The sequence below is a fragment of the Leptinotarsa decemlineata genome, unplaced genomic scaffold, assembly GCF_025532065.1.
Source record: "Leptinotarsa decemlineata unplaced genomic scaffold, Ldec_3_MD MMD2_tig00000010_RagTag_RagTag, whole genome shotgun sequence".
In the NCBI taxonomy this organism is placed as follows: Eukaryota; Metazoa; Arthropoda; class Insecta; order Coleoptera; family Chrysomelidae; genus Leptinotarsa; species Leptinotarsa decemlineata.
Window position 1 is genome coordinate 9196485 of NW_027412538.1, and position 14508 is coordinate 9210992.

At 35.2% G+C, this 14508-nt stretch overlaps 1 protein-coding gene across 7 annotated transcripts in view; it reads right to left on the reverse strand.

The window, feature by feature from the left end:
- LOC111509416 (long-chain-fatty-acid--CoA ligase 6) overlaps nucleotides 1–14508 on the reverse strand; it is a 132984-nt gene that overhangs the window by 61348 nt on the left and 57128 nt on the right. For all 7 annotated transcript variants that reach the window (XM_074171384.1, XM_074171386.1, XM_023165165.2 and 4 more), the window contains exon 2: nucleotides 10400–10557. In XM_074171384.1, the coding sequence (XP_074027485.1) occupies nucleotides 10400–10557 (158 nt within the window). The remainder of the gene's footprint in view (nucleotides 1–10399; nucleotides 10558–14508) is intronic.

Here is a 14508-nt window from a genome sequence, read left to right on the forward strand (position 1 = left end):
ACAGGACTTTATTTTAAATGTTCGAACTGTAGTCCTTGCTGTAGCCGACAGTAACCATGCTAACAAGTATTTCTTATTAATTTCAAAAACTAGGCGGCTAGTTTTTTTTTGTTATTGTGAAATGTCATTATTTCTATTGACGTTCAGTAACTGTTAAATAGGACAGTAGTTGTTGTATTAATTCGTGAATTTTCTGTAATATTGCTTTGAATTAATTTGAAGTAGTAATGAATTTAAGTGTAAAGCAAAAAATTGAAATACTTATGATGATTGGCTATGGAGACAGATCGCGAACTCAGATAGAAGTGTGTAACTTATTTAATGAAAAATATCCAAAAAGACGCATAACGCAGTCAGCAGTAAGCAAGATTGAAAAGAAACTTCGAGAAACTGGTACAGTTGAAAATGCACGCAAATCAGGCCGTCCTTCTGTAAATGATGATACAAAACTAGATGTTCTACTTGCTTTTGAAGATGTGCAGACTTCTGTTCGTGAGGTTAGTCGTGATATCGATGTCAGTAAAACAACTGTTCACAAAGTATTAAAATTGAAAAAATGGCATCCCTTCAAAATCGAACTTCTACAGGAATCAAACGAGGATGATCCAGATAGAAGAATAGAATTTTGTGAAGCCATGATGGGTAACTGTCACCGAGACCGTCTCCTCGTAAAAAATATAATTTTTTCTGATGAAGCCACTTTTACATTAAATGGTGGGGTCAACCTTCAGAATTGTAGGTACTGGGCCAAAGAAAACCCCCACTGGATGCGTGAGCATGATACACAATACCCGCAAAAGGCTGGCAGTCTAAGACCCTACTTTTTCTACGGTACTTTAGACGGGCCAACATACCTTCAGTTTTTAAAGGGATATCCTGTACCTACTTTAATTATTTTTTCCCCACTGGAATAAATTTTGGAAGTTTTGATGGAAGTTTATGGTTTCAACAGGATGGTGCGTCTCCACATTATGCTGCAGATTTTCGAAGGTATCTCGACTAAATGTTCACGAACCGATGGATTGGTCAACGTGGACATATTGAATGGACAACGAGGTCGCCAGACTTAAATCCGTTGGATTACTTTATGTGGGGTCATCTGAAGAATGTTTTTTATAAAACGAAACCAGCAAATATTCAAGAATTAAAAGAGATTATTCGAACAGAAATAAACAATACTTCTCAAGAAACCATAAACAAGGTTCAACAAGAATTTATTCAACGTTTAGGTTACTGTCAAACACAGCAAGGACTACAGTTCGAACATTTAAAATAAAGTCATGTATGTATTACTGGATTACTTTCCCATTGTTAAATTGATTATTAGAAAAATATGAAATAATTAATTAATTTCTACTTTTATTAGATATCAATAAAATTTATTTTCTAAGCGCACATGTTTCAAATTCTGTCCGTTAGAACCCAAGTATCATACCTTTCAGGAATCAGCTCGTTACGGATTATCTAAAACTGACACCAAATACAGGGTGTTGCATTTAAAAAATTACCGATGACGTAATCACATCAATATGGATCACCCTGTATAATGGAATTTTGTTGTAAAATGTAGAATATTAAAATTAAAAATCGACGTGATTCAGATTTTTGTAAAACGACCTTTGGTTTTGGAAATATCGAATTTATTCCATACTTTGCGGACATACTGTTATGCTGTTCATTAATTTTTTCAATTCTTAATTCGTTGCCTCTTTTCAGCTTATTACTATATGATGCCGTCGAGCGGTTTTGCGGCCAATTTTTCTTTTGAAGAGGGAAGGAACACTGAAGAAGAATCTAAGGAAAAGCCTTAGAATTAGAACGTCAGTTTTTACGAAAACAAGTTGAAATACGAAAAAATATTGCCGATAAAAGTGAAACAAATAGTTCGGTGAACGAAAAACAGGTATTTCCAACTTGTTCCGAACATTTTTATGCAAATCCAAATGTTATCGATAATTGGGTAACAGAGTCAAGACAATGTATTTACAAGGATCACAATCAACCAGACTCGTTCAATATTTTATCTTCTACTAATGTCCATGTTCCAAGTTTTGTTGGGGGTGGAGAGAATAACCAGATGCTTTTAGATATCGTAAAACAATATTCACAAAATGCGAATGCCACAAATAAAGTTCTTTTACAACGAGAATTGAAGAATCTCACGGAATTCTCTGGCGATTCGACTGATTGGCCTATTTTCATTAATGAGTTCATAAGAAATACACACCATCTTGGGTTATCTGATGAAGAACCGGTTTGAACCGGACATTGAAGGGCGAAGCAAAAGAAACTGTCAAAGATCTCCTTATTTTCCCAAGAAATATATCCAAAATTATCAAGATGCTAGAAATGAATTTTGGTAGATCCGAGTGGATAATTTTGTCGCTGATAGAAAAGGCGAAAAAAGCTGGTAACAGTGAAGAAGACAAGTGGTAGTCATTAAGTTATTTTTCTAATGTTCTTATAATGTTCGTCAATTCTCATCTGTATCTGTACAATCCAGATCTATTAGCAAATTTAATAGAAAAGCTTCCTACTATGCAAAAGTTTTTATGGGGGAAATTCAAGCATCAACGTGATTTGAAGGGCGTACAAACATCATAGGAAGATTTTTCTGAATGGTTTGAAGAAGATCTCAACTCGATGGCCGCTTTTAGTAATCCTTTTAAAGCCTTTGACCGTGTGTGGCAGGAGAGTTTGCTGGCCAAACTTCGATGCTATGGCTTTTCGGATCATTTTTGTGTATGGCTCTCCAGCTTCTTGAAAGAACGTTCCCTGCAAGTGGCCGTCGATGGATATCTCTCGTATACTTTCACTATCAACGCTAGTCTTCCCCAGGGATCCACATCGTCTCCAACCCTCTTTTAATTGTATATATGGAAGTAATTTCGAATTGGGGTGAAAGTAACCAGGTTCAATTCAATGCCACAAAAACCCAGGAACCGCTTTTGCTTGAATAAATTTGTTGGGGGGTTGAAATGGACGCCAATATGTCTTGGCACCATCATGTCGCTGGAATTGCAAAAACTGCTTCTCAAAAGCTTGGAACACTGTTCTGAACCTAAAAACTACATACCCCAGCAACTTTTGATGTTTTGTAAAGCTCACATCAAATATTCTTTGGAGAATTGTTCTCATGTATGGTAAGCATACCCTGAAGCTGCTGGATTCCATTCAGAAAAAACCATCCGTCTGATTGGAGACACGAACATCACTGGCAACCTTCATAGTCTGGAACATCGAAGAAAGGTTGTAAATCTGTCTCTCTTTTATAGAGGTGTAAGGAATCGTGCCGCAGCTGAATGTCCGCAGGGTGATATGCGGTTAAGAACGATCCCTTTGGGAAAATGGGCGAAACCTCATTGTAATCAGCCTTCCAATGGTAATGCGGAGCTCTGCCAGAGTGACCAACTCTTCACCTGCTCCTCCGTGGGAACACACGGCAAGGCGTAAGCGCATTTGCGGCGCCGAGGCCAAAAGGAGAAGAGAGCGATAGAGGCAGGAGTAGCAGCAACTGTGGGTGCATCCTCCTCCTCCCCCACTCCACCTCCAGCAGCAAGGGCACTTCCTGTGGCGGGCGCCAAGAGCTGCGCCTTGAATAAAGGCAAGGAACCGGCTGCCCCTGCGGGAAAGCGTCTTTACTTGAACACCTCCACGGAGGGAATCCCAAGAAGGTTAAAGAAGTCGCGCAACGACACTAATGTCGCTGCACTTTCCAATACCTTCACGAAGGCCGCCGTCAGACTCCTCAAGGTTGCCAAAGAGAGTGTGTGTTCGGCGAGTCTTGACCTTCACCTGCTGATATAAAGGAGATGTCTCCTAGTTACCTGTCCACCTTCCTGAAAAGGAAAGAATGGACGATGACCTAGGAGGACAACTCCTCGGGAGGATGTACAATGGGTCACTTATGGCCTAAGTGCTGTGGGTCTACACTCACCCTCTCTACTCTACAGATACAGAGATAGATACTCCCATGAGAGTGACTTGTCACATTCGATTCCACCAAGAGCGGTACATATCAGAAATACGCGACGGACTGTGGCTGCTCATCGTTTTGAGGTTCAACTCAGTACACTTCGAACTTCACTGTTCAAGAAATATTCCATTTGGAAAACTGCGTTTATGTGGAATAAACTCCCTGAGAACGTTTTTCCAAATGAATTCAATCTCCAGCGATTCAAATCTAATGTGAATCACGACTTTCGCAAAGGCACCGCTCTTAGAGCGCCTTTAAAATTTTCCTGTGGTTCTTGTTGTTTTCTTCTCAAAAAGTAGCTTCCTCAGGCGTCTCGATTGAGATAATGGGGTGATCAATTATTATTGTAAGAATAAGTAACTGAAAAACTATCACTGAAAAATAATATGCCAACGCCTATGTCGAGGCGGGAATTCCTTCTCTCTCGAGAGAGACAGAAAGAAAGAGGAAGAATTCTCAAACCTCTTCCTATATTTGACAAGCTGTGATGTCCGACCGAAAGTTCGGTTTCGGTCGAGTTTCGGCAAAAAAAACGGGTTTCGGTTTCGGCGGCAAACCTGCCGAAACTACGACCGAAACCGAAACTGCATTCGGGAGTTCTCGCGATCTGATCGGTCATGTTCGGCGCGTTGAATTTCATACAAGCGACGAAGACATTTTGCTGCGTCCACGTGCCTGATCACGTCGTGACTTACTTTGTTTATTATTATTAAGTACCTATTGTGATATTAGGTAACAACAAAAATAAGTAATTTTATGTTGAATATTTTTGAAAAACCATTCATAATATTCAAAAGAAGAATCTACGCCTACTCAAATAAACACCTCACTTATTTTAAGTATTTTTGTTTTCTGAAATAAGGGGTTATGTTGATTTGTTGATTATCAATAAGTAAAAATGTCGAAGATTGCATTACGTTGTGATTTGAGGATCAAAAATCAAAGACTGACTGATTATAATAATGTTTTCTTTATTTTTCCCTCAAAACATAATCGTTTTAAGTAAGTTTCGGTTTCGGCCAAAACTGAGACCGTTGCCGAAATTCGGTTTCAGTTTCGGACGTAAAAACCAGTTTTGGTCGGACACTACTAGATTGTGAAAAAATACTTTCCAAATACCAGAATTGGGACAGTTCTGTCGCCCTATATTTCGACAAATGAGCTGACATCGTCAGCTGCCATATCTCTTTGTACTAACAATCAATGTTGTCTGATTATCATAGAAAGAAAATCACAAATCACTGTGAATAAAAAAAGAATTCCTTACATCAAATTAATTTCCTCATTAAAACTGCTGATATAATTCATGATTGATTGAAAAGTCACTGACATAACTCGCTAAGCGTTCTGAGCATAGTAACGCAAATTATTCTCAACGGCGAGATCAAACCCATGATTATCCTATGATTAACCTATATAGACGAATCCATTACATAACACGTTCTCCATCAAAAGAAATTTGCATACAATTCGAATTCTATTCCGATTAAAGAGCGTGAAAAGATTTTTTCCCAGCTTTACCGTTGCTTTTCAATTATGAAGTAACCGTATATTTAAACGAAAAAAATATTGGCGATAATCTCCTCCGGACAAAGGAAATATTCGATATTGGATGTCATGTTTCTATGAACAGTTACATGGAAAAAATGATGGTATCAAATAGTGGGTAAGCACAAATGATTCGTCGGGTCGTTAGTCTCTGATCCCGTGAATCGAAAAGAGTTCAATATACTGGCGGTAATAACGGAATTTTGCGTTTGATGTTGCAAAAAAACCGCGGTTTGTGAACCCAGTTAGTCATAGCTATCGTTTTTTGTGAGAGTCAATGAAATGATTAATTTTGAAAACTATTTCATTATCGTAGGTAGTAACAAAGAGCAACAGTTTACGCAAGCTTTTTTAAAATAGTATTCGTGTCATTGATTAGCAGATTATATTTATACGTCTTGAATCTAGTGAATAAAGATAATTCACTGTGGAGAAAAAATCTTCGAGAATGTTCCATCTTCAACAAATTTTGAAAGGAAGAACATTTATTTCATCACTGAACTATAAAGATTTTTTTACTGTGATTGATAGTGTCGTTTGTTGAATTTTACTACTTCAGAATACATATTCTTTGAAAGACATTTTTTTATAAAGGACTCAACATTTTTACAATTTTTTTGAGTATATAACCTTCCACAATCTGTACTTAATTTGCCCACTATTACACTGCAGCAGAGTATCTATTGATATAGCTTTGTTCACTTTTCAAATTGTGGAAGAATATACAAAGGATATTCAAAAAAATAAGGAGAATGTTACAATTTCACTGGCTACGTACATTCTAAATTCATTCATTACACACATGACATTACACGCGAATAAAATTCCAGAAGCTTCTTTTTAGCAAAAGTAATTCAGTTCCGAAACGAAAAAACGAAATCAACGCCTTTTGGGACTCCATGTATACAGTGCTTTTCTTTAATGTCCCCCCTTTTATTTTTTGAACGGGTAAACTCAAAAGTTGAAATTTGGGATAATGAAATTATTGCATGAATACTTTATTTTGAAGTGAAATTGACAGATGAAACTTTCAAGATGGCGTATGGGCGCCATCTTGGAAAAATAAAATTAAATGGAAAGGGAGGTCTTGTGACACATATTTATGAAGCTCCTGACAAATGCTTCACAACCCTAGAATGTAATGTCAATATCTTCAACTACTACAAAATGGCGGAACTTTCAATCATTGCCTGAGTACATTGACATGTAACTATATAATATGAGGTAATAAGCTTAAAGTCAATACAGAAGATGCTCGAACACAGTAACGTCAATATCTCTAAAAAATTTTATCATTCTCTGCCGTATATCCAATATTGAAGCAGGTTCAGTTTCGCACACCTTGTAGTTTCTGAACTACTTTTAAAAAACGTTTTTGATTGAAGTTTTTATTAATTCTTTATTATATTTTCTAAACAAAATCATCTAAACAAACACATCTCCTAGCAACACCTAGCATACTCCATATGAAGGAAATTGTAGGGCACTACATTACACCCCCCCCTTAAAAAAAAATATGAAACGCGGAAATGAACTCTTCTTCCAAAGCGGGTTACATAATTTGATTTTCTGATTTCTTCTTGAGAATTCCATTTGGTGTGTTTGGAAGTTTTGCATTTTCAGGTAAATTTTCATTTGATGATTCTATAAAAGCTGGCTTCAACCTAGGGGAGAGTGGGGTCAGTTGTAACGCGGGTCAATTGTAACACAGCTCAAAATGAATGCTTAAATAGATTCATACATCCCGCAACGCCACTGACCGATCCGTCAGTATGATTCTACCTGCTACCGAGTATATATATATATATATATATATATATATATACAGTGTGACCCATTTAAAATGGAACCACCCCTGTAGAATGTGCATTTTTCAATCAATCTCAATTTTTTTTTTATTGAAATATTAAGCATGAAAAACTGTATCTTGAAACTAACTTTCACAATTTTAGTTTCATTTCCAAGGCACTCTATGGTTTTTTTTGTTTGTCAAAAACGGCAAAAGTTTATTAGGCAATTTTTGTTTTCAAATTTGACTACACCACTGGATTCGTAGTCGTTATAAATCAAAACTGTCAAATTTTCATTAAAAAATATTTGTTAACAACGAAGTTACAACAACTTCAATTTTGGAAACAAAGTATTTGTTTGTAATTTTTATTCAGATTATAGACATATTTGAGATCTGACAACACTGTCATCACCAAGTAGAACACCAGTGAATTTGTACAGTGAAAATCCGAAGTCAACAGCTCAATGCGTTCTACAGTTATAACTCCTGAAAATATGGTAATGTGAGAGATTTGTGGTGCAAGCGTTTTGTAATAAAAATCTGACTACGCCACTGGATTTGTGGATAATATTCCCTTAAAATCATTCATCTGAGTGTAGGTTACGAGAAGTGTATTCTAGAATAACAGAAAATTAAAAATTCATTTTCAAGTTATGCAGTACTTAGTACATTCTTCCGCATAGCCGTTAAAATCAAATTGATTTAAAGCATGGAAATCATTTATTCAATAATAAAACAGAGAGCAAGACAAAAATTGTTCCCTGTAATTTCTTCATAACTCAGCTAAAACAATCTTTTAGAGGAGATATCAATAATTTGAGGAAGCTGAACTCATTATGCAAAGGTTTTATAATAAATCAACAGTAGGCTGTGATTTTGACAGTTAATCATAAATAAAATAATAGTTGTAAGTTACGTGCATTTAATAATGGCTTTGCAATTATCATTAGAAGAAAGAATTGAAATTGTGAGAATTTCTGGGGACAATTATCATAGTGAAAGAGAAGCAGCTAGGATATTTAATCACAGACATCCAAATCGACTTCCCATTGACAGAAGCACCGTCAGTAAAATTAACAAAACATTTAAAGAAACCGGTGCAGTCAGCAAACATATTTTAAAAAATAATCACCGAAGAAGAAATTTAAACGAAGGTGCTGTTTTAGATTATTTTAGAAACCACCCAAACAGAAGTTTACGAGTATTTCATATTTTTTTATGAAAATTTGACAGTTTTGATTTATAACGACTACGAATCCAGTGGTGTAGTCAAATTTGAAAACAAAAATTGCCTAATAAACTTTTGCCGTTTTTGACAAACAAAAAAAACCATAGAGTGCCTTGGAAATGAAACTAAAATTGTGAAAGTTAGTGTCAAGATACAGTTTTTCATGCTTGATATTTCAATAAAAAAAAATTGAGATTGATTGAAAAATGCACATTCTACAGGGGTGGTTCCATTTTAAATGGGTCACACTGTATATATATATATATATATATATATATATATATATATATATATTACAATGTAGGTTTTCACGGATGGTAGAATATGATGTGTTGTTCTTCCGGGTGTTCATCCGTTGGGTACTATTCGATAGTCGACGTTTCGCCATCATCTCAGATGGCATTATCAAGACGAGTTACTGCTTCGCTTCGAGAGGTGTAACTGATGTTAGGTTCTTCTTGTGGTGTTTTTATATGGTTTCGCTTGCGTAAGTTGTATGGATTTGTTACCTGTTTTCCTACCTGACGGTTGTTGATGGCTTTTGGTAGTTCTCCTACCTGTTTTTCTACCTGAGGGTTGTGAATGGCTTCTGGCGGTTCTCCTACCTGCGATGGTTCATTATCAATTTGTGGTTGTCTTTGGTGGTTGTTTTTAATTATTGTTTTCCAAATCCTTGGGATGTTTAGTGAGTCATCCCTTTTGTTGATGAGGCCTTGCTTTTCGATTTCGATTGCTTCCCTGATTTGTCGAATTCTTGGAATATATATATATATATATATATATATATATATATATATATATATATATATATATCTGAAATATATATATATATATATATATATATATATATATATATATATATATATATATATATATATACATATATATATATATATATATATATATATATATATATATATATATATATATTTCAGAAACAATAAATATGCCTCGATATAGAAAAAGACAAACCTCTAGGGGTCCAACAGATGACCAAATGAAAGCAGCTATGGTTCTCGTAAGTGATAATGGTTTAAGTGTCAGGGAAGCTGCTAGATCATTAAATATTTGCCATGTTACTCTGCATAGATATGCCAAAGAGATAAAACACGAAGGTATTGCTCCAACGGTGGGTTATCATCCACATAATAAGGAGTTTTTTCCCAACACCAAATCGTCATTTTCAACACCTCGACACGTGTTTCGATCACCAAGTGATCATCTTCAAAGAGGAAGAATAAAACACAATCTTCCTCTTTGAAGATGATCACTTGGTGATCGAAACACGTGTCGAGGTATTAAAAATAACGATTTGGTGTTGGGAAAAAACTCCAGTAATATTTTAGAGATTGTTGACGTGGTACCTTTCTACTAGTAAAACGGAAAACTAAATGAGAATATTCCGCCATTTTGTAGTAGGTGAAGATATTGACTTCATATTCTAGGGTTGTGAAGTATTTGTCAGGAGCTTCAAAAAGATGTATCACAAGACATCCCATTCCATTTAATTTTTTTTCCCAGCCCAGTCGCCATCTTGAAAATAGGTATCATCTGCCAATTTCACTTCAAAATGAAGTATTCATGCATTAATTTCATTATCCCAAATTGAAATTTTTTTAGTTGACCCGTTCAAAAAATAAAAAGGGGGGGTAAATGCACTGTATAGAAATCGAAAAAACTAGCTCTCTCAATGTACACGAACGCTTTGAAGAACGTATTAAAAAATGCACAATGCAAAAACTGTTGAAAATCGATTCTTCATGTGCTTACGATTGTCATAATATATCAAACAACAAGAAATAATTCGAACTATACAGTGTTTGATCAGTATTAACGTTTCAAACGAACAACTCACCTCTTGCTCTTCTATACATTGGGCGTCTAAGGGGAACAATGGTCTCTGGGGGGCTGGCACGTTGGTCAGGTAATAAGCAGAAGCTGCTGCCACTCCCGTAAGGGCTAATGCCCCTGCACCTCCGCCAATATAGAGCAGATATTGTTCCATATCTTCCACTGGAACAAATGTCACAGTCAATCCCATGAGAGCCATTAGAGTTTATAGAATTATTCAGACAGGAGAGAAATCGAAATGAAACTGTTTCAGATTTGCAAACTACATACATACAAATTGTCATGTATTCATCAAATCTAGGATTCGAATGGAACCAAGGGCGGTTCTAAGATCTTAACAAGGAGGGGCCACCAGTAAACTAGGGTTATTTGGGTAACAAGATCAATTTTTCTTGAAAAAACAATTGTTTTCTTGCCAATGTTTCAAAAATATTTGAATTCTTCTCCAGGTCTCGAAAAAACACTAAAATTATGACATTTTTCGGACAACAACACTACTCAAAGACATGAAACAAACCAATGGCTTCATAGGTAGATATTGATGGATATAGATAGATAGTGATAGATAAAACCATTTGTTTGTTTCATGTCTTTGTGTAGTGTTGCTCTCTCAAACATTTCATAATTTTAGTGTTTTCTATTATGTATCTAATATGTCTGATTATTTTAAAATAGCTTCATTTTCGAGCCCTGAAGAAGAATTTGATTATATTCAAAACGTTAGCAAGAAAACAATTGACCTTTCTTGAAAAAACCTATTGGATCCTGAATGGTAAATTGTGAACAGAGAGTTACTGAATTGTGTGGAAAAAAATCAGACTTTACTATCATATTTTTCAATTTCATTATTAATGAGTAAATTAATTAATAATGAATACAACAAGTGACTGAAAAATAGAACAGTTTTCCTTGTGAAAAATAATTTGAATTTACGCAGTGACTTTTAATAATAATAAAAATAATAACCAAAGCAAGACCACCAGAGCAAGACCATATTTGTCGTGGAGTTTTCAGCTCCTGGCGAAACAAATATTATCGGAAAAGAGGAGGAAAACCGGATAAAATATCGAGATTTTCTCTTCGAACTCCGCAGATTCTATCCAGATCACTATGTCAAGATAGTTGTTCTGATTATTGGAGTCCTTGGTGGATCATACCGGCTTGCCGCACTAAGGCAGAAATCTTAGCCGGACAGATACAGAAGGATGTTATTCTTGGCTCACTGCGCTTGCTCAGGGCACATACTTCTCGGGCCCAATGGTCATTTACCCAACGGTGTGGAAAGTGGTCGTTGGTTGATAATGTTGGGGCGCCCTCCCGAATGTATCGGGGCTTCGGGGGATAAAAGTCTCAGAATTTCCCAAAAAAAAGACTTTCGTTCTATATAAATAAGGATTTTTAATGCACTAAGCAGAAATGAATTGTTTGTATTAATGCCCGGCAGCGGTAGCAGGCGAATTGAATCAGTAAAACAAATGAAAGAATAGTGAAGGTTGAAATGTATCATTTATGAAAGAAGTTAGAAGCGTAAGATATATGATGGAATCGGCCGATACTTGATGAAAATCCATAACTAACGTATTCCAAAAACACTTTATTGTGAGATTTTCACTAAATTGTTTTACAAAAACGCAACACGTGTTTCGCCATACAATGGCTTCATCTGGCGTCAGATGAAGCCATTGTATGGCGAAACACGTGTTGCGTTTTTGTAAAACAATTTAGTGAAAATCTCACAATAAAGTGTTTTTGGAATACGTTAGAAGCGTAAAAATAGTTTTGAAGTGAAGGCAAATAAATAGGTGAAGTAGAAAATTGAAAGAAATATCCAAGCGTTATATCCCGAGTTCATCAAGTCTAATCCGTCAAATTATGTGCATTTCCATAATTCTATTTTTTTTCCAAACAGATGACTTGAGTGTTAAAGAATTGCATAGATTGAGCTTGGTGTACGAGGGATATACAATGTTTTACCGTAAAAATGGGGTGTTCCATCGCGAGTGGCGGACAGTGTATATCACTTTGGCCAACCCCATTCAGATGGTAGGTGCATTTTGAGCATTTCCATCAGTCCTGAGAGTTTCATCGTTCCACCTCGAATATTACGGAAGATACGAGGGTGTTTCCAATAAGAAGTGAGACAAATTCGGATTTTTCAGGACTGAAATTTTATCAGGAAAAAAGTGTAATCGTAGTAAGTTGGTAGTCCTGATCACGAATCTGAAGGAATTTCGAACTTATTTTGCCCTCTAATATGTTTTACCGTAAAAATGGGATGTTCCGTCGCAAGTGGCGGACAGTGTATATCACTTTGGCCAACCCCATTCAGGTGGTAGGTGCATTTTGAGCATTTTCATCAGTCCAGAGAGTTTCATCGTTCTACCTCGAATATTACGGAAGATACGGGGGTGTTTCCATGAGGAGTGAGACACACTGTATATGTTGAGATTATTTCCAGAAAAAGAAAAGTGTGGTCAAATTTGACTATTTTGGCTTGCCCTTAAATTCTAAGATTCGTTTTTCTTTCCACACCATTATTATTTTGGAGTCTAATTTCCTTGATAAAAGTTTTGTATCCCATGTCACTAAAACCTGTTCGCGAAGATTCTACAGAGTCTTTGTAAAGTGGTGGCATATCAACTACTTTATATAGACACTTTGAAAAATGGTCGGTTTATTTCCAATATTTCCCAAGTAACATAGTAATTTCCATTGGAAACCTCTAGGTTTTGCAAAACAAAAGAAAAAGCTTCAATATTGAAATTACTTTATTTCACTTTTGTTCGATCTAGGCTGGAATTTGCATCTGTCGTGTGGAGTCCCTACTATCAGGAGGCGCTTCCTAAAATATATGTCTTTAAAACTTAAAGGCACGTATTCTACTGTAGGAATACCCCATTATGAATTGCTTGTAACTCACAATTTTTGTAGTCTCAAGGTAAGGCGTAAATATTATTCATTTCTTTTTTTATTCAAGGCCATAAACAATATCATCACCTGCTCTCAACTGTTACATATGCTGAATTTTTGGGTTTCTAGACGGTCATCACGAACAGTGTCACATTTTATCTCAACACTCCGCGTACAAATATAATGAAAACATCTCCAATTCATACAATGTGCGATACCTCTAGTTCTGTTAGTCATGTCCTAGATATATTCAACTACCAGATTATACAAATCAAAAGACATTTGTTAGCTAACTGACAGTTCTGTTTTTAATTTTTATCTAGATTCACAAATTATCTTATGTAAGTACATATTTGTAAATGTCAATGTTACTCCCTATTTTGTAATTGAATAGAACTGGCCGATACTTGATGAAAATCCATATTTAAAAAAATAATACATAGAGTTTATTCTATGATTTTCACTATAAGGGTTTTACAAAAACCGCGACACGTGTTTCGCTATACAATAGCTTCTTCAAGCATAACTAAAGTTACTTCTAAATTACACCTTATATACTATAACCTAGTAACTATTCGTCTACCTAAGTAATAAATCTAGCTATTTTGTAATTGGGTTCATCCTGTAGAATAGTGTATCAAATAAATAAATAAAACTTTCTCTGTTCCTCTCCATAGAAAATTCAGATGATAATAAAACTTTTGAACACTATCAAATTGTGAATTGTTGAATACTAAAGATATAAATATGTTGTAAAATCTAAACGATTTTTCATATTCTCTATGAAACACAGGCAAATAGAATCTATATTTAATTTGCTAAAATTTCGTTTTGTTTCAAAGCATAGTCTTTCATAATTTTTTTAGCTCTACTAGTAAATTTCCCAAATTGCTCATAATAATTATCTATCTACTATTCATCCCTGTATATTTGCTTCTGAACTTTGTTGAATTCACGCAAAGGATCTTTTTTCCTTTCAAATATTTGTTCTAACTCAAATATATCTTCTTTGCAATCATTAAAAAAATTAGAGAATTTTGTTAATGGGCTTCTAAAAGTTCTTCTCTTACTGAGAAGTATTTTGATATCATTCATTTTGATAATTTACCTTTTGTTCGATTTATTAACGACAAATAGTAAATTGAAAAATGAGATAGCTGAGTATGCAATCTACAGAAAAAAATAAATGATACCGTTGAACGT